At 43.9% G+C, this 20287-nt stretch overlaps 1 protein-coding gene across 2 annotated transcripts; it reads left to right on the top strand.

Annotated features, from left to right (window-relative positions):
- The first annotated feature begins 171 nt into the window (after window positions 1–171).
- On the top strand, window positions 172–20180 carry SLC35A5 (solute carrier family 35 member A5). 2 transcript variants are annotated; one of them, XM_081199024.1, is made up of 8 exons: window positions 172–309; window positions 2985–3137; window positions 3746–3844; window positions 8599–8732; window positions 9490–9557; window positions 10408–11197; window positions 13943–14031; window positions 20087–20180. In XM_081199024.1, exons 2-7 carry the CDS (start codon window positions 3008–3010, stop codon window positions 14009–14011), a joined length of 1290 nt encoding a protein of 429 aa, XP_081055150.1. In that variant the 5' UTR covers window positions 172–309; window positions 2985–3007; the 3' UTR covers window positions 14012–14031; window positions 20087–20180. The 2 variants fall into 2 exon arrangements, with proteins under 2 accessions (XP_081055150.1, XP_081055149.1); XM_081199023.1 differs by lacking the exon at window positions 20087–20180 and having other exon boundaries at window positions 13943–16181.
- The last annotated feature ends 107 nt before the right edge of the window (window positions 20181–20287 follow it).

Consider the following 20287-nt stretch of genomic DNA (forward strand, 5'->3'; position numbering starts at 1 on the left):
GATACCTTTATTAGGAGGAATCAATAATATCGCCCCCCAAAAAACCCGATATTGCCCAATTCCGTCCCCCTCTATACGGTTTCTTTTTGTATGTGCTACTCTACACTTTTCCTATCTCTATGAATATTACCGTACACCGCCTGCCTCTCCGACGTCGCTCGTGTCATGTGATCGAGTAGGAAGTGGCGGTGGCTGAGTGCTCTGTGCGCGTGCGTGAGGGGCGAGCGGCCAGAGGCTGGGGCCGGCGAGGAAAGGGATGTATGAAGAGAAAAGCAAAAGCTGCCAGACGACACCTCTGGGAGGCTGAAGGTGCGCTAGGAAGGCCCAGGGTCCTGAGTTCAAATTTCACCGCAGCTGCAGGATAATAATAATAATAATAATAATAATAATAATAATAATAATAATAATAATAATAATAATAATAGTAGTAGTAATTAATAATAATTTTATTATTTATACCCGGCCCATCTGGCCGGATTGCCCCAGCCACTCTGGGAGGCTTCCAACACATATAAAAACATAACAATCATTCGGGGAAGGGAAGCTGTGATTTCCTGTAGCCTCAAGGTTCCTGTTGAAGCTGCCGGCTTGTCTTCTGTGTCTTTAGCAGCAGCTACATATACAGAAATGTAACAGGTGAAGATTTTCCTCAATTGAAGATAAAGCTATGCCAGAAACTATGTGTTGGGCTGTTTATAAAGGGCCTACCCAACAAACTCTTTGCAATAAGTTGATAATAATATCAATCCATGTTAGAAGGTTGTACGGATAACGGAGACAGGGTATCTAAAGCTCTTTCAACACTTGACCTGTGCTATATAAAGGATAATTACTTATTATTCTATTACAGATACCTGCACAAGATTGGCCAATTTGTTCATTTCAGTCAGTTCATGAAACAATCGGTTTCATGTTGCAGTTTTGATTTCAGCTAGTTTTCAGGAGGAAATACACAACTGTGTGCAAGAGGGAGAAATGGAGAACAATAATGTGAATTTGGAGGACGTGGAGTTATATCTGTTAAAATATTGTGCTGAGTTTCCCTTTCTTCCTATGCAAAATGCATTTGTTTGGGGTATAACTTAGTCCCCTAGACCTTACTTGGCAGGTATTATCAAATAATGTTCTTTAGGATCCCTGTCCATCCAGCCCCTGGCTGTCAGCAGCAGGGCTTCATGCAGCGGCATAGCTGATGCCACTTCCAGAGCCCTGCCACTCTTGCTAGCCAGGGCAGAAGGTGGGAGGGGCAGAGAAAAATACCCTTTTGCTACACCAGCTCCTATGTTTTTATTGTCCGATTTTGTTTATTTGCAAATGATTTACAAATGCTTAGGTGGGCTGTTGTGTGTGTTTGTATTGTTGATTTTGTTCATCACTTATGAAACTGCCAAAATAAAACATTACTTACATAGAAGGAAAAATTCTAAACTTTTCATACTCTTTAAATATTATTGCATAATTTGGAGCTCTTGTCTCAAAATGCTTCAGATGCCATAAGCCTTTCAGCTTATTCAGCTGAGACAAGAGAAGTTTCTTAATAAACCTACGTGATGAAGAGTGGATAGGTAGGAGTTACTCTCCTCTTGTAAGACCAGAACTCTGACATATTCAGTGAAGCCGAGTGTTGGAAGATTCAGGACTGGCAAAAAAAAAAAGCATTTGTTTTCACAGAGCACATACCGTATTTTTCGCCCTATAGGACGCACCGTCCCATAAGGTGCACCTAGTTTTTTGGGGGGGAAATAAAGGGGGAAATTATTATTTTTTTTCCCAGGCGCGGGGCTGGGGCGGGGGAAGCCCGAGCTTCCCCCGACCCCAACCTCCAGAACAGGCAACTCTCCGCAAGCCGTGGGAGCCCGGAGAGCTGCGCGAAGTCTGGGCGCGCTGAGCTCAATGCGCCCAGCCTTCGGCATGCAGGCAACTCTCCGAAGGGCCGTGGGAGCCCGGAGATCTGCTCAAAGCCTGGAGAGGGAGAGGGGTCCGTGCGCACCGACCCCTCTCGCTCTCCAGGCTTCAGCGAAAGCCTGCATTCACCCCATAGGACGCACACACATTTCCCCTTCATTTTTGGAGGGGGAAAAGTGTGTCCTATGGGGTGAAAAATACGGTAATTAAACTGTGAAATTGATTCCAGAAGATAGGGTGATGCCACCAACATGGATAGCTTTGAAAGAGGATTAGTCAAATTCATGGAGAATAAAGCTAATAATGACTACTAGATACAATGGCTATCTTCTGCCTCAGCTCTCAAAGGCAGTATGCCTCAGAGTACCAGTTCCTGGGAATCACAAGTGGAAAGAGTGGTGTTACATTCAGGTCCTGCTTGGGGCTTCCCACTGTGAGGAAAGGCTCTTTTTATGTTCTTAGGATCTTAGTTTAAAATGTGTGTGCCATTCAGTTCTGCGGGTGCTTTAATAGTTTTACAGTGGTACCTCGCAAGACGAATGCCTCGCAAGACAAAAAACTCGCTAGACGAAAGGGTTTTTGGTTTTTTGAGCTGCTTCGCAAGACGAATTTCCCTATGGGCTTGCTTCGCAAGATGGAAACGTCTTGCAAGTTTGTTTCCTTTTTCTTAACACGGTTAATACAGTTGCGACTTGACTTCGAGGAGCAACTCATAGAACGCGGTGTGGTAGCCTTTTTTGAGGTTTTTAAAGACTTTGGTGATTTTTGAAGCTTTTCCAAAACTTTCCCGACACCGTGCTTCGCAAGACGAAAAAAATCGCAAGACGACAAAACTCGCGGAACAAATTAATTTCGTCTTGCGAGGCACCACTGTATTTGGAATAGCAATGCAAGAAGATTAGATTAGGGCCTCCAGAATATTGTTCAAGCATGTGTGGAAAAAACACAATTTCATGCAGGTTATGTAAAGCAAAGCACTAATAGCCTATTCGGTGCTGTCATGTTCACTAGTAATAAAACATATGCTGCTGTTTTTCTGAAAGGATCTACTTGATAAGTTTTTGCTTTGCTGTTCAAAGGGCACTGACGACAAGGCAGTGGAATGGAGTCTAGGTGCTGTAGTCAGCCTGCTCGGTGGGCCAAGCCAGCCATGTATACATTCCTTCTAGGAGGCACCTTTGTTACCTTGGGATCAAGTCGTATCCTTCTAATGAAATACTCTGCCAATGAAGGTATGCTTGAATATTTAATTCTATATGGATAACAACATGATTGATTAGCATGCTTCTGTCTTCATGCTCTCTACTAGCATGAGGCTACAATATTATCAGTCCTGATTTTTTTAATCAGAATTACCTGGCAATCTGTTTTCTTTCTTCAGAGCCATGAAGACCAGTTGTAATAAGCCCTCTGTGTAGTCAGATAACTTTTCTGTGACATCAAGCAGAACTACCAGCATTTCTTTTATGTCACTTGATATATTTACCTGCTCCTTTTGAGGAAAAGGGTAAAAGAGCATTAAATGCATGATAGTAGTGATTTGGGGGAGGCAGGGCAATGTGTAGACTACAGAAGCCTTACCCCTTGAACCTCAAAGCCCTTTTTTAAATCTACCAAGCTTTCTAACAGCAACAGCATGAATATTTTCATGCATTCTTCACAGCTGTATGGCCTGAAAACTTGGTTGTTGCATTAAAAATGAAGGCAGCATTTGCTGGTGTTCCAAATCCTACATCTGCATCTGTGTTGAAGATACATGCGCACACAGGTCGCCTGTTGCTAGTTTTTTCTTCTTCGGCGTAGATATTTGTAACGTACTGTATACCCTCTATTTTCTCAGATAACCAGTATGATTATCTTCCTGCAACTGTGAATGTGTGCTCGGAATTAGTTAAGCTGGTGCTCTGTCTGGTAATGGCACTCTGGGTCACCAGGAAAGGTAAGCTGTTACGGTCGGGTTCTTACACGATATTTAGCTACAAGATTGTCCTCCCTCGTTGCTTACGATGTATCTGTTACCATAAAGCACCAATGCTGCAGCAAGCAAAGGCTCCAGCAGCTCAGTCAGCTGCTTGTGGCTGGAAAGCCAGACAGGATGTTTGTGACTGTTGCCATGGAAACAAAGGGGCAGTCCAATCTGAACTGAGCACCGGATGTTAGCTCAGTGTGTGTGTCATATGACCTGTACTGGAAGTACATGGGTGGAGTTTCTTCTTGCTGTTGTCGAGTGCAGACGTGTTTCTCTGTACTGATATGAGAGACAGAAATAAAAGATGTAAATAGTTTTCTGTCTGCTTCTTTCCCCTCCTGGGGGACACCAAAGGGGAGAGAGGGTGATCGGTGTGTTCCTCTCACACATCTGAGATGAATCGCCGGGACCTCGCCTGCTTATCAGCAGAGTGGAGACGCGGGGAGGTCGACAGGAATATCTGCCGGTGCCTACGCTGTGGCACATTCCTCTGACCCAAGCAGAATTCCAACAGTGGCAGCCTTCGGATGGTTACTGTTTTCTTCGATCCATCAGACATCTGCATGAGAGGCTGGTGAATTGTCCTCCTCTGCTCCATGGAAGCCTGAATTGAGAGGCTGATTCTCTGCAGCCAGAAGCTGACCAGAAGAAGCTGACAGCCAAGCCAATGCTCAAGGTATGAGACTTTAAGGGCTTAGAAGAGTGAATGCAGATTGATTCATTCTCTGCTTCACGGAGATCGAGTGTGGGAAAACAGCTCCAACTTAGAAGAGGCCTGCATACCAGGCATTTTTGTGGTTTCCTGTCCGAGGAAAGGAATGCGCTGTTGCTAAGCAACGTCCTTCAGAAGGCTGTGCCTCACAGAGGAGAAATGGAAAGCTACTCGAGAGGGCTGGACAGTCAGACTATGCCTCAGAGAGGCGTAAACAAAGTTTTGTTATGACTAGGTCCTCACGAACTGCTGGAAGGGACTTTCCAACGCAGCCAGTGTCAGAGTTGCCAGGTGTCCAGAGTGTAAACAAGCCAGCTATTGGATTTTAGAGGCTTGTGTTTTCAGAGTCAATGCAAGGACTCAAAATGGATGCCAAGAAGGGGGGAGGCTTGCCTTCTCCAACCCTCCTGACCAATGACAATTATTCATCTTGGTCTGTAAAGATGAAGGCCCTGCTGCAGAATCAGAGACTGTTTGGGGTGATTGAGAATCCCATCCCAGCAGCACCAACGCGTGCTTGGGAGTCACAGAATGTGAAAGACAGAGGGAGGCAAGAACAGAGTTCAAATCTTCCCACTGGTGGTGCTACTGGAGAGCATGCCGTAGCATTGAGTGCCGTCCGATGCTATAATTGTGGACAGACTGGGCATCTACAGTGAAACTGTAGGAAGCCGCGACAGTCAAAAGGAGCCAAGAACAGCTCTACGAAGCCTGAGGCGTCAAGCAAAAGCCGTACCAACAGCCAGGTGAAACCTGCAAAGGCGATGATGGCGAAAGGAACCACGCCAGATGTTGGGAACGCATTCATAATCGATACCGGCGCCACGAAGCATCTCTGCCCACACAGAGGACTGTTTTCGACGTTGAAGAAGCAAAGCTTCACTGTGAAACAAGCCAACGGTCAAGAACTGGAAGCGACCGGAATTGGAACTGTGTATCTTGAGAGTCTGAACTTGACTATAAGCGATGTTTACCTGGTTCCAGAACTGAAATTTAGTCTGCTGAGTGCTTCGCAGATTGCAAAGAAGGGACTAAAACTGTATTATGATGCTAAAAGATGCAAGATCTACAAAGATGGAGAACTGTTTCTTACTGCCAAAGAGAAAGATGGACTGTATTTGTTGACTTTTGATCAAAGTGATTACATGAAATGTAATACTTCTGATTCTAACGAATTTTCTCTTACAGGTCTGACCAACAAAGAGGACACCAAGAAGGTGGTTAAGAAGGTCCACAGAGCTTTTCAGCGGGTGTATGCTGATGTGATTGGTCCTCTAGAACCATCTAGGGGCGGTGCAAAATATTACCTTGTGTGTGTTGATTGTTACACTAATTATTCTTGGGTTTATATGATGAAGAAACCGCAGGAAACTTTAGAAAAGTTTCAGGAGTTTTGTGACAAGGTTAAAAGTATGCATGATGCTAACATTGATTGTCTTTTCACAGATGACAAGCCAGTTTTTCTTTTACAGGATTTCCAGAGGTTCCTGGATGAGAAAGGGATAAGACACAAACTTGCTAGTTCCGAAGAAGCATGGAAGAAATGTGTCTGTGTTAGGGTGAACAAAGAATTGCAAAAGGGGATGCATGCGCAATTGCTGAGTTCACATTTGCCACATGATTATTGGGCCGAATCGCTAGCGTCCTATCTTCATGTGTGGTTGAGAAAAGTCTCAACAGAGCTGGGATGTTCTCCTTTTGAGAAGCTGTTTAACAGAAAACCTTCTGTTGCCTATTTCAAGGTTTTCGGGTCTCATGTGAGAACAGAAGCTCCAAGTGGGGTAAAGAATGCCAGAGGCATCTTCGTGGGTTATGAAAAAGGTCTCTACAGAGTAATTTTGTCTGAATCTGGTCAGGTGATTCTCACAAAGTTTCTAGAGAGTGCTCCTGAACAGGAGAGAGTGATTGTTCACACTTTTTCCACAGAGGATTCTGATGATGATGAGTTTGATCTTATGGAGTTCAGTGGTACTGATGATGATGACACTGATAGCTCAGACAGCTCAGTTGTCACAGTCATTGAGAGGAAATCTCAAATAATGACTAGACCCTCGGAAGAGGAGGATAAACCACTGATTAAGCTTAGTACTGGTTCTCCAGAGAGTTCAGAGGCTGAACCAGAAAGCAGAGAAGAGCAGCAGCTCTTACGAAGGTCTGAGAGAGCAACAAAGGGTGTACCACCCAAGAGGTATTCAGAAGAGTTTGCTAACCTTGCATATGTTGCTGTTGTAAATGATCAAGGACAGATTGAAGCTGTGTCTGAGTTAAAGACAAAGGCACAACAGAGAGTTGTTAACCAAGGTAATGCGAAGTCACACAACCAGAGAGGTACATTGGTAAAACCAGTGGCGGGTAGTTCCAAGGGTGGAACTGAAACAACAGGGGAATGTTATAAGTATAACAACTGTTTGTTTTCTTCTCTGGATGATGCTTTGCTCGCAGCACGCATTGATACTTTAGGGGGAGTATGTTACCATAAAGCACCAATGCTGCAGCAAGCAAAGGCTCCAGCAGCTCAGTCAGCTGCTTGTGGCTGGAAAGCCAGACAGGATGTTTGTGACTGTTGCCATGGAAACAAAGGGGCAGTCCAATCTGAACTGAGCACCGGATGTTAGCTCAGTGTGTGTGTCATATGACCTGTACTGGAAGTACATGGGTGGAGTTTCTTCTTGCTGTTGTCGAGTGCAGACGTGTTTCTCTGTACTGATATGAGAGACAGAAATAAAAGATGTAAATAGTTTTCTGTCTGCTTCTTTCCCCTCCTGGGGGACACCAAAGGGGAGAGAGGGTGATCGGTGTGTTCCTCTCACACATCTGAGATGAATCGCCGGGACCTCGCCTGCTTATCAGCAGAGTGGAGACGCGGGGAGGTCGACAGGAATATCTGCCGGTGCCTACGCTGTGGCACATTCCTCTGACCCAAGCAGAATTCCAACAGTATCAGTGGAATTTAGGCAGCTATAAGATGAATCTGCCTTACGTTGTCTGTACTCACAAAATATGGGATCTGTGAGGATGCAGTGTTGCTCTGCTGAAAAGTACTGTTTTGGGAAGTGCTCCAGCTCAGTGGTGTGGGATGCATGCATGCAGATGGTTCTGTGTTCAGTCCCTGGCATTTCCACGTAGGACTGGGAATGCCTGCTGCATAAAACCATGGAGTGGCATAGCTAGTCAGTGTAAACAATAATGAGCTTGATGAACCAATGGTTTGACTTTGTATAAGGCAGCCCTCTTGCCATTAGTAGTTAGTCACATGCTGCCTTTGAACTTAGGAGTTCTATAAAGCCATTGATAAACCTATTCTTCGTGATTTTTACTAATTCCCTTTTAAAGCTGTGTAGCATTCAAAGCTATTACTTGCCTTGTGGGCCAAATTCATGTTTCATCACATGATAAAAGTGCATACATCGTGACTTTTCATGTGGAGTCATTTTTGGGTGGAGGTTTGTTTGAAACAGTTCTTTGAAAAACTTGAAGATTGCCACAACAGAGAGAACACTTGCAAAGTAGCCTTTTCCCTGAGGCAAGCTATTTCACACAAGTGCCTCAAAATGCTAAATTTATGTGGTAAAGTTGCCATTTAAATGCCTTTAACACATTGGGAAATCAATCTTAGCAAGAAGATCAATAACCCAGTGACTGGAGATTGGATTTCAAAGAACATGACTGCAAGCATTTAGTCAAAACATATTTTCAGGAAAGCATGGTATAGCTTCATATTTGAGCCTGCCCAGGAGATTCCCAAACTGTGAATTTATTTATTCAAGGGTTGTGCCTCATTAAACCTAAGAATAAGGGCAAAAGCTGGAGTGGGGGGCTTGTTCCCCTCCAGACATTGTCAGACTCCAGCTCCCATTAGCCTGAGCCAGCGTGGCCAGTGGTAAGGGATGATGGGACTTGTAGTTCAGCAAAGTTTGGTGGGCTGCAGGTTAGCCACCCTTGTGTAGATATGAAGCAAATTAAGAGTGTTTAACTGATTTCCCCCCTTTCTTCCCTGTTTACTCCTTTTTAGGAGGTTATTCTCATAGTGGATTTGGCTGCAGCTCATGGAGGCAATTGAATAGCTACGTTAAGTGGTCAATTCCCGCCTTCCTCTATTTTCTGGATAACCTGATTGTCTTCTATGTCTTGTCCTATCTCCAGCCAGTAAGTAACACTTTAGAAATTCAATGTGTGCTTTATGCTCAAGGTTTTTGTAAACAGAGAATGTGTCCCATACCATGCTTACTATTAACTTGTACCAAGTTATGGTCAAGTCAACGAGACTGCAGGGAACCTCTTTTTTCACTTTTTAACCTGTTGAGATAAACTAACAATATCTCAGTAGCTGAACTGGATGCTTAGGGTAGGCTCTGCGAGAGCTACAGTACAAGAGGGGATGGATTAATCTTAAGGGAATTGACGCCAGTCTTACCTGGAGTATTGTGCCCAGTTATGACCCAGCGATACAGGGCAGGTTCAGACGGTATGTATAGCCTAGGTTTGTTTTTGTTTTTAAATGGGGACAGTAGCATGTTTTTCAAACCTACAAGTTCAAGGATGGGCTATTTTCCCCATTTAATTGAGCCATGGTGAAAAATTTCCTATGATATTGGTCATAAGGAAAAGAGCAGTGTTCTAGAAAGGTAGGAAATATGACTGGTTCAAACATAACAGTAGTTCATTGGGTTGGAAATAAGCATCATGCTAACACATTTCCCCCCCAAAATTGGATCTCCAGCTGTTATTGGACTACAACTTTCATCATCCCTAGCTAGCAGGAACATTGGTCAAGGATGATGGGAACTATGATATCAAGATTAGTGCTGACCTTCCTGATAAAAGGGCATTGAAGACTGATGGTTATCCCATTGCTAGGTTGCATTTGGCATGTAACATTGCTCCTCAACTTCTTTTTCTCTAGGCCATGGCTGTGCTTTTCTCAAATTTTGTCATTATAACAACTGCTCTCCTGTTCAGAATTGTGCTGAAGTAAGTAGCAATGGAAGCATGTTTTCATTAGTCAATATTTTTCTTTCTTTCTAGTGTTGGCATTAGAATTCACCAAGATCTCTTTAAATCAGTTATAAACAAGAATATAAAGGTGTTTGAAATTTTAAAGCAAGTCAAAATAAATTCAGTAATGTATTAAGTCTTTATGTGTTAATGAGCATGCTGGTTGTTCATAACAAAACACATGTGCTTTGGTCCCAATGAATGAGACAGAATTTCATTTGAGTAAACTTGCTTAGGACTGGACTTTCAATAAGCCTATGCAGCAGGTACAAATTCTGTCACCAACATTACAGTTTAATTTAAAGCGAAGCACGGACAAGCTTCCTGTCCTATGTATTTAGTTTCCTTCAGGATTTCTGTAAGAGCTAGTCCTCAGTGTTTCAGATGGCCCTTGTGTGTTGACCTGCATTTAGAGTCCGCAAAATGATGGCTTTAGTAGTCTTGTCATGATATTCTAGCTGAGCCATATTCTAGATAGGGATGGATTCTCTGATATCCTTATGTCCACCTTCCTGCAGTTTCAACAAATACAAAATAATTCAATCTTTATAGTAGGTGAGAGAGATGGATGTTCGAAAATGCTGATTGCAATCCAGGTCCTTGAGTACAGCATACCTGCATTTTTCTGTCTCCTGGTTTATGCGTTGTGGCATTGAAAAGGTTACTTTTGGGGAGCTGAGAAGAGATTGTGTCTGTGCAGCTACCTCGGCAAAGAAGACGGGCAGCATATTTCTGCCCACGGCTTGTGCTGTTTGGGATTGACTTGCTGGGTTGCTTCGTACCTGTCCGTGTACACTGGGTGTCTTTTTTTTTTGTCTACACACAGGCGGCAACTCTCCTGGGTGCAGTGGGCGTCCCTGCTGATTTTGTTCCTGTCTATTGTCGCCCTGACGGCTGGGACAGGAAGCCACAAGCATAGCTTGGCCATGCATGGGTTCCATCACGATATCTATTTCAGCCACTCTAACAGCTGCCTGCAGTATGCCAGCCTGGAGGAAGAGTGCTCAGGAAGAGAGAACTGCACAAGAACGTGGCTTTTCCCCAGCTTAAGCTGGAACATCACTGCTGCCACTGGAGCCCTGAGAACCATTCCCCTTGGGCTAGGACACCTGCTCATCCTGGTGCAGTGCTTCATCTCTGCCCTGGCCAACATCTACAATGAAAAGATATTGAAAGAAGGAGGCCAGTTCAGTGAAAACATCTTTGTACAGAACACCAAGCTGTACCTCTTCGGAGCCATGTTCAACGCCCTGATTCTGAGCTTGCGCCCCGAAAACAGGCGCCGGATAGAACACTGTGGGTTCTTCTATGGGCACAATGCGTTCTCTGTCGCCCTTATTTTCGTCACTGCCTTCCTGGGGCTCTCTGTGGCTTTCATCTTGAAGTTCCGAGACAACATGTTTCACGTTCTGTCTGCACAGGTCACCACCGTGATCATCACCACGGTGTCTGTCTTTGTTTTTGACTTCAAGCCTTCCCTGGAGTTCTTCCTGCAAGCTCCTGTGGTGCTCTTGTCCATATTCATCTACCATTCCAGCAGCCCTCGGTGCGTGGAATACACCACTCAGTGGGAGAGGAGCAAAGTTGGTGGAGGGCCCTGGGAGCGCTCCAATGGGGTAAGGCTTGGGAAGGGGCTTGTTTTGAGTCCATTGCGTGGGCCGGCTGACGCCATCCCACCACCACTGCAGTTGCTTTGACGTAAGAGTTTGGATTTGATATCCCGCTTTATCACTACCCTAAGGAGTCTACTTTCCCTTCCTCCCCCACAACAAACACTCTGTGAGGTGAGTGGGGCTGAGAGACGTCAGAGAAGTGTGACTAGCCCAAGGTCACCCAGCAACTGCCTGTGGAGGAGCGGAGACGCGAACCCGGTTCACCAGATTACGAGTCTCGCTCTTAACCACTACACCACACTGGCTCTCAGAGGTTTAGGCTTTAGTGGTTTAGCTGCAGGTCTACCCCTTTGCAAATGAGTGGCTCTGCTTCACTTGCTTGCAGTGCTGCAAACCCATGCTTTTGTGAGGCACCTGATGTCATTGTAGACATTTCCCAGCCACCCAAGAATGTTGGCTTGGTGTCATTGTAATAGACATCTGTAGAGCTGAGAAATGACAAAATGTGCTGGCAGCAAGCCAGCCACGTGACCCAAAATTAACTGCGCTTACGGCTATTGATTTCAGTGGGCTTAATGCTGTGTTGAATTATAGCCGCTTCTTTGTGCAAGTGGGCACCAGAGGGCGCTGCTGACAGTTAAAGCTGCTCTTAGGTAACATTTGTGCACACTTGAGTGAATGCTTTATAGTGATAACTTGGAAGTCCTATAGGAAGAGGGAGCTTTCACATCTGCATCCATGAACAGGATCTTGGATTTCTGCTGGCTTCGGTTTGCAGATGCAGCTCCCCAAAACCTGTGCAGGTGATTAAATGTTTCCATTAACAAATCATTTCATGACTGTCAAGTCAGAGCTCCTGCTGCTCCTGCTAGATGCATCTGTGTGGTACCTTTGCAGAATAATATGGAATACAGTTAAATTTTATTGTCCTGTTGCTGAAATCAAATTCTGGATATATCAGTGCATGTCAAACTCATCAACAGTAGCTTATAAAAATATTATTCAATTGATACAAAAAGAGGGGAGTAAACAGTCTTACCTTTTAATACATATCAGAGCAAAAGTTTCAGCAGAGATCTAAGATAGGCGTAGTAGGACATATGGAAAATATGTAGGATCTGTGCTCCAGGGTGCACTCAGATGTATTCCCACTGTATTTCTTGAGGTAAGCATGCATAGAATTTCAGCCTTAGCATCCAAAAGAGAATTAAAACCCAGCTGCTTGGTTTTATCACTTTCACTTAATTGTTTCAAAGTAACCATTTGTTACAACTGACCTTGCATGATCTTCACTCTGATGATTTGCTCAGGATGACAGTAAAGTTTTGCTATGCAACCTTCACAAGCAGCTGCTTGAGCTGCCCCCTGCTGCTTGTTTCCATTCAGCCTTCCTACTTGCAGTTCAGCTCCTAATTCTTAATAAATGGCTTGTTACAACAAATATTTATAGACCTTTTAGGCTTATAAATTGTTCTTAATTCATAGGCATCCATATAAACTCAGAGCCAGCACCACATATTTGGATGACTAGGCACCTGGACTTCTTTGTGTCCTAGTCTGGTATTTTATTTGTTTCAGCATTTGATCTGATTCATCCTAAGGGGATTAACTTTAACTACAATGAATGGGTAGTTCAGAAAATGATGTTATAGTGAATTGGGAAAGAACATGCTTCGAAAGAGACACACTGAAGCATAGCTTTGGCACTAGCAAAGGGCCTTTATGCCATATAATGCGAACAGGTGAAGGTGAGGGACACTGATCAGTCCAAGAGCTACAGTCTGTCCTGGGCAACCTTCTGAAGGCCCCATACCTGGGGTGGGCATGGCCAGAGGCACCAAGTGGGTGGAACAATGGGTGTGTATCTTGCCTTTTTACAGTAGGCTATGCAGGTGGCGCTGTGGGTTAAACCACAGAGCCTAGGACTTGCCGATCAGAAGGTTGGCAGTTCGAATCCCCGCGCCGGGGTGAGCTCCCGTTGCTCGATCCCTGCTCCTGCCAACCTAGCAGTTCGAAAGCACGTCAAAGTGCAAGTGGATAAATAGGTACCGCTCCAGCGGGAAGGTAAACGGCGTTTCTGTGCGCTGCTCTGGTTCGCCAGAAGCAGCTTAGTAAATAAAGCCAATAAAGCGAAATGAGCGCCGCAACCCCAGAGTCGGCCACGACTGGATCTAATGGTCAGGGGTCCCTTTACCTTTACCTTTACAATCAAGCCATGGGGTTTCTAGACCCACATATTTCCTTCCAGGCAAACAAGGCATTATCACAGCTCAAGGACACATTCCAGCCAGGCAAAAGCACTCAAGGAGAGTGCAGAGCCGGGCCAGCAAGAAGTGTGGCATTGGGAGGAATGTGACCTGGATAGAGTCCCAAGGAGGCCTTGAAGGACAGCATTTGGCCCTCGGGCCCCAGGTTCTCCAGCCTCAACACAGATACATATGAATTATCCTATAAAACCAGTCTGCTAACTCTGGAGTTCTCTCTCTTTCCCCCAGTCACCCACCCCTGATTCCTGGCCATAAGAAACCCCAGCTGAAATGAAAAGATCTTGCAGCAGTTCCAAAATATACCCAGGTCAAGTGAAGCCCATGATTGTGGGTCCTGTTACAAGAATATTCTATAAGTTGCTGTCACTTCACAAAGCTGAAATATTTAGTGCTTACTTTAAAACACTGTTTATTATCAATTGAAAATGTTAACCAAGCATAGACTAATGTTCCCTTTTCACTCTCTTTCCCCTTTCTGTAGGATGGAGAAGAACTCGAGAGACTTACGAAGCAAGACAGTGACCATGATTCCGAAGAAGAGGCCTTATAGGCTGGCTTTGGATTTTTGAAGTACAGACATTCTTATTTAAGAAAATGAAGTTTTACCCTGGGAGGTGGGGGGAGGTTCGGACCATGACCAACAGGTGGAAGTTTCTTCTTTCTTTTCCGCTAAGGTGGGATTTTAAATTGTGTTTTCATAAAGCTGTGTAAGGTAATATATTAACTACTGTGAAGGGGTTTTGAAGAGGGAAGGGACCTATTTATAGAGGATGAGGATAATGCTATCCATGGCTCTTAATGAGGACTCCAGGATCAAATACAGGTGCCTCTGAATACCTGTTGTTGGGGATTAGCAGCCTTCATGTCCTGCTCATGGGCTTCTCATAGTCATCAGGTTGGCCATGGTGAGAAGTGGGATGCTGCGCTTTTGGTCTGATCCAGCACAGCTGCTGTTATGTACTTGACTTCTGTAGTTCACGAAAGTGAAGAATTCCTGCAGAAAGAGAGCGGTCTGCAACGGTTGCTAGTTCAGAATGATTTGGATGAAGAGACGTAGAACTGGAAGCATCACTTGGAACTTTCTCACTTGGTTCTTTCACATGAATGTAAGAAAGCATTAATGCTACTGAAGTTAACCGAGGTACCTTGGTTCAGAGCAAATGTAAATGAAGAATCAATAGATGGAGGCTGTTCATCTTACAGTATTGTGGAGATAAGAGCTGTCAAACTATTCACAATTGTATGCCACAAACATCTAAGGATTTACTCATATTTCAGGGGTACTTGAAACAGTGTCAAATGTGTCTTTACCACCATGTGTGTATGCTGTTGCCACTCATGGTTCCTGACACACATTTCTGTGATTTGCACAGTTGAAGAAGTGCATTTGTCAGACGCACAACCATGCTTTTAGATGTAGATTTAAACTGTTTTACAGGAGCAGCTTTAAAGTACTGGGCCGTCCACAGTGCTAGTCCTATCCAGAGTAGACCCACTGAAATTACTGGACATAAACTAGTCATAATCATTAATTCCAGTAGTTCTTCTCTTGGATAGGAGTAGCATTGGATACCACTAGTACCGTGTGAAGTGGAGCTCAGTGGTGGATGCAATTGCAATATAGTAATCCAAAGCTTACATACTGAAGAACATTATATACCCTCCTGGTGTTTATGGTGCTATGTTTTACACGTATTAGGTATCCTTATACTTAAGCCTGAAAGTTGTTGTTGGGATATCTAATGCTGCTTCTAAAGCAAAGGTGGGAATGTTGTTGGGACTCACAACTCCCATCTGTTCTACCCAAAATTGCCAGCGGTAAAGTAATGGTAGAGTTGCAGTCCACCAACATTTGGGGGGCCATATGTCCCGCCCCCATGATGTGGGCTCACGATGATTTTCTCCCCTCCTTGTCACAAATCAAAATTGTCATTCCGCTGATGGATCCTTAGAACCCAATGAGCTTATTCACATTTTCAAATCTGATAAGCACTGAATTAGGAGCATAGGATATGCACAAATTCCTTTCATCTGTGTGCAGCCCTTTTACACGAGCTGTGAAACAAACCAGGAAGTTGCATTTAATCATCGTTTCTCATGACAATTCCATCTCCCTGAGTATCGTTAACGGCTTCCAAATCAGCCAGGATTCAAAAGCCAACTTTAAACTATGGTTTCATATCCTGTCTTCTTTAGAAGCCACTAACCATATTTTCCTAGTTTCAATGTATCCGGAAGATGATATATTAACTGAAACTTCCTGGTTTGTTTCACAGCTCATGTAAAAAGGCAGAGCACAGATGAAAGGAACTTGTGCCTGTACTGGCCTATTCTTGCCACTTGAAATGGCAAGCTGCGGTGCCTCTCCATATTTGATTTTGGCATAAGTGCCCACTCTGCCTTTTGTCCCTTAGTTCTATCTCTTGTCCTCTTTAATGCCTGTCTCTGTGTAAAATACAACTTTTCTGTGTACTACAACTGTGTAAAAGTGCAGCACAGGGACAAAAACCTGAGGGATAAAATAAAAAAGTAACAAAGAACAATGTTATGGACGTAGGCTTAGAACTTTTAACGATGCCTTTTGTTAAGTATGATTCAAGGAAATGCATGTTTTGTAATTTAACTAGGGTTCATTCAGGGATGAGACTATGTATAAAGGAAATAGTATGAACAGAAATGGGGCGAGGAGGTCGCATGTTTCCGATTTCTTTTCTCTTGTATTTTTTAGAGAGCCAGTGTGGTGTAGTAGTTAAGAACGGTAGTCACGTAATCTGGTGAACCGGGTTTGCTTCCCTGCTCCTCCACATGCGGCTGCTGGGTGACCTTGGGCCAGTCACACTTCTTTGAAGTCTCTCAGCCTCACTCACCTCACAGAGTGTTTGTTGTGGGGGAGGAAGGGAAAGGAGATTGTTAGCCGCTTTGAAACTCCTGAAGGGGAGTGAAAGGCGGGATATCAAATCCAAACTCTTCTTCTTCTTCTTCTTCTTCTTCTTCTTCTTCTTCTTCTTCTTCTTCTTCTTCTTTTGGGGGGGCTACAATATAATTTGAAAATCTTGGTAATACTTGAACTGTCACAGCTTCAGTTTTACACTTTCAGCCCGAGTCCCTATTTGCCAAAAAACAAAGAAACCCAGCAACAAAGCAGTGGGATGGGAAGAAATACAGGCCCCTATCTTGCAGAAGTAGATAAATACTCCAGAAAGTGGTGATCTGATCATATAAGCTGCTGCTTCTTATTGCACAGATAACAACTCATTTTTGTGTCTGTTGATGGGAAAGTGCAGCTGCTTTGGGTTTCTCAGACTGTTTTATGACACTCCTAGAACTCAAAGGTATATTGGAACAAGTCTAAATGGAGCATTCCTTTGAACTTAGCTTATTTGTTTGATCAGAGTTTGAAATAAGGAGTTAATTGCTCCTAAGAGCAGCTTTGAAGCAGGTGTGGTTTATGTGGACAGTGGTTTTGATTGTGCTTTAGTTCCTCGTTTGCATTTGTGATAGCCTTGCTGGTAAGACATCTGTTCTGTTGTTTGCTAGTGTAACAGAACAGGAGCTTTCTGGTGTACACTCTTTTGTTGTTGCTATTCAAGTGCATTCATTAAGGAACTCTGCCTGATTCCCTTATAGTGCCTGGTGTTAACCAAAATGTGGGACCTCTTTGTGGTGTTTTCATTGTTTTACAGCCCACACGGCCAAATAAACTACAACGTAAATGGATTTTGAATTTTTGTGTGTTTGTGGGACGCGGGTCTAAACCACAGAACCTAGGGCTTGCAGATCAGAAGGTCGGTGGTTCAATTCCCCGCGACGGAGTGAGCTCCCATTGCTCGGTCCCTGCTCCTGCCAACCTAGCAGTTCGAAAGCACGTCAAAGTGCAAGTAGATAAATAGGTACCACTCCGGCGGGAAGGTAAACGGTGTTTCCATGCGCTGCTCTGGTTCGCCAGAAGCGGCTTAGTCATGCTGGTCACATGACCCGGAATCTGTACGCCGGCTCCCTCGGCCAGTAAAGCGAGATGAGCGCCGCAACCCCAGAGTCATCAGTGACTGGACCTATCGGTCAGGGGTCCCTTTACATTTACCTTTAAGGCTAGAAGATGCATGAGGAAAGAAGACGTTCATGGATGATAAAGCAGAAATTCAAAGCTTCTTTTTTTACAAAGTGGCAATAACACGAATGGGTATATATGCTGCCAGTAACTGCATATGAATACAGACTGTTCTGTTAATGGAGTTTTGTGAGCCACATCAAATTGATCCACAAATTGGGTATCCACTTTATCCAGGTATTATTAATACATTGGATACTCTGGAGTCTCCTGGGGCAAAACAGGAGTAAAGCCTATGGTGACTTGCCCAAGCAAATAATGCCCTTAGTTGTCCCTTTATTTCAATCCAGGACACAGCCCAAAGAAAGCTAAAATACTGAAAAACAGCTTAACCTGTAGACCAACCCACATTTTATAACAGTCCCCTATTAGCCAAGGGTCATACAATACAGGGAAAACAAATATTTCTCTAAGAATATAGGACCAGAGGTTTCATGGTAACCTTTCCTGTGCCCAAATCTCCCCTGCAAATCCCTGCATGGCTATTGTGTTATATGTATTTTGTTGCCATGATTGGAAAGAAACCAAGCTGCAGCAAAAAACTACCTAGGATAATTTTGGGGAGGTGCTGGAAGGCTTAAGTTTCTCCTGCCTTTCAGTCAGTCCCCTTCAGATGTCCCCCTGCTCCTCCATTCATATTAAATGCAGACAAGTTGAGAAAGCACATTTTTTTCAGTGTAACATGTAGTTCCGCCCTATGAGAGAGGAAACTTTGCTTTGTTTGGCTTGTGTGAAATTTGATTTTGTTAAAAATATTTCTAAATAAAGATTCCAGATGCTTATTTTCATTAATAGTACAGTGGTATCTTGGTTCTCGAACTCAATCCGTTCTAGAAGTCCGTTCAAGATGTGGCTTATGATTGGCTGATTGGCCCCGGAAACAATGCCGACAGCCAAAACAGACGTCCGGCTTCCGGAAAATGTTCACAAACTGGAACACTTCTGGGTTTGCTGCGTTCGGGAGCTGATTTGTTCGTCAACTAAGCCGTTTGGGAACCAAGGTACTACTGTAGATAGCTTGCTTTGCAACGGAAACTCCTAGTACCAAAAAATAACAAATAACACTTACCAAAAGAGTTAGAGCTTGAACTACTGTTGTGCAGTTTACTTTTAGTGCTTTCCACTGCATGTAATGTGCATTTAAATTGCTTGGGTCTCCTCACTTTGACCACAATTATAACTGTCCTTGCTACTATGTTTCCAGAAAGCATTTGTGAGGCCATTAGCTTCAGATTACATTTCAGTTAAAGAAGCAAAAGGCAGAGAGATTTTTACTTAAACATTCCCAGAGAATTTCCTCCCATAAAAGGTCTGCACTTATAAATTTGCCTAACACAGCCTGAAGATTGACATTAAACAGGAGTAGTTAGTTAGACTTTCAAACCACATATTTTGGGCTGTATTCAACTAACTCATTGTGCTAGCAGAAGCCAGTACAATTTTCACTTTCCCCTCAATCTCCCTCCCAAATCTGTTGCAAAGGGTTGTGAGAATCTCCAGAAATAGCACTGGGCGGGTGGGAGGAGGATCGGGGACATTGTTTCAAGCAGACATCCTTGCACTTAAAGAACAATAATCTTACTGCTATACTTAATACAGGTCTCTGTCTCCACTTGTGCACTGTGCATGAATACCAAGGGAAACCCTCACTTTTCTGCTGTGTTTTGCATTCCTCTGTAGTAATTTATAATTGATATTGGCCTGGTTTGCACATAATGGTAAGCCATTATTTGTTTAACAAAAGTGTGGATTTTTTGAACACCTAATCCCAGCACAACAGATTGACGGGCGAATGTTAAGCCATTGGTATGTTGTTGCTTTATGAACCATGGCTTATTTTTAATTTTTAAAAAGTAGCCAGGATTTGATGTTATGTTCAAACCCAAAACCTTTGTTTAGCCATGGCAACCCCACCACAAGATGCTTGTCAAGCTACAGAGGCATGAGTCAAGAGCAGATGGAAAAGAAACCAAGCTTTGGAGAAACAAATCCTGCATTGCAGGGGGTTGTATTGGATTGGGGAGCCTTCCAACTCTACAATTCTATGAATTCATGGCTTGTTTGCTTATCTGTGAGATGACTCAACAATTCCATGGCATTCCTCAGTACCATGAAAAATATACAATGTAGCCACACCACTGCAGAAATCACTTAGAAGTTACTTGCACATGTTGTCTCATAACTTTCTTTCTAGGAAGGCTGGAGACCGTAGTAGTAGTAAAGCAGCTCAGAGTCTGCGACACCTGCCCAGGTGTGCCACTAGAAGCCTTCATAGGTACCATGGCACCTTCGGGCACCAGATTGGCAACACTTGGTCTACTGAGAGGGCTCACGATTGAAATATGTGGTACGTTGGAACAATAGCCCCTGGCATAAATTCCTTCAAGGTGCCAATTTATAGGAATGCTGTTCCCAGGGGGGTGAAATCAGCAGGACTTGTCCTAGAGTTGAGATGAGTCTTTGAGCCCTTTTGTTAATCTGCTAATCTACTGCTGATTTCTGGGTTTTTTTGCTTAGGTTTCTAGGATGCATGTCTCAGTTTCCTTAAAGAACTCTCTGAGAATGACTCAGCTTTCCTTGCCAAGGCAGGAGGATAACTTAGGATAGGGAGAAGATGTCTTCCTCCTTGGAAAGTGCTGTTATTCTACCTCAGCTGTCCCACAGGTAGGACCTTCGCTGAGCTGAATGTCTTCCTGCCTTCAAAGGGAGAAAAACTCT

Source organism: Podarcis bocagei (genome assembly GCF_964188305.1).
Source record: "Podarcis bocagei genome assembly, chromosome: 6".
Lineage (NCBI taxonomy): Eukaryota > Metazoa > Chordata > Lepidosauria > Squamata > Lacertidae > Podarcis > Podarcis bocagei.

What these genes read in the sequence shown, in the direction of transcription:
- SLC35A5 (XM_081199024.1), top strand. Translation starts at nt 3,008, where the DNA reads ATGGAGTCTAGGTGCTGTAGTCAGCCTGCTCGGTGGGCCAAGCCAGCC. An exon ending in TCTTGTCCTATCTCCAGCCA is followed by an intron (nt 8,733 to 9,489) that starts GTAAGTAACACT and finishes CTTTTTCTCTAG; the next exon opens with GCCATGGCTGTGCTTTTCTC. An exon ending in CCTGGGAGCGCTCCAATGGG is followed by an intron (nt 11,198 to 13,942) that starts GTAAGGCTTGGG and finishes CCCTTTCTGTAG; the next exon opens with GATGGAGAAGAACTCGAGAG.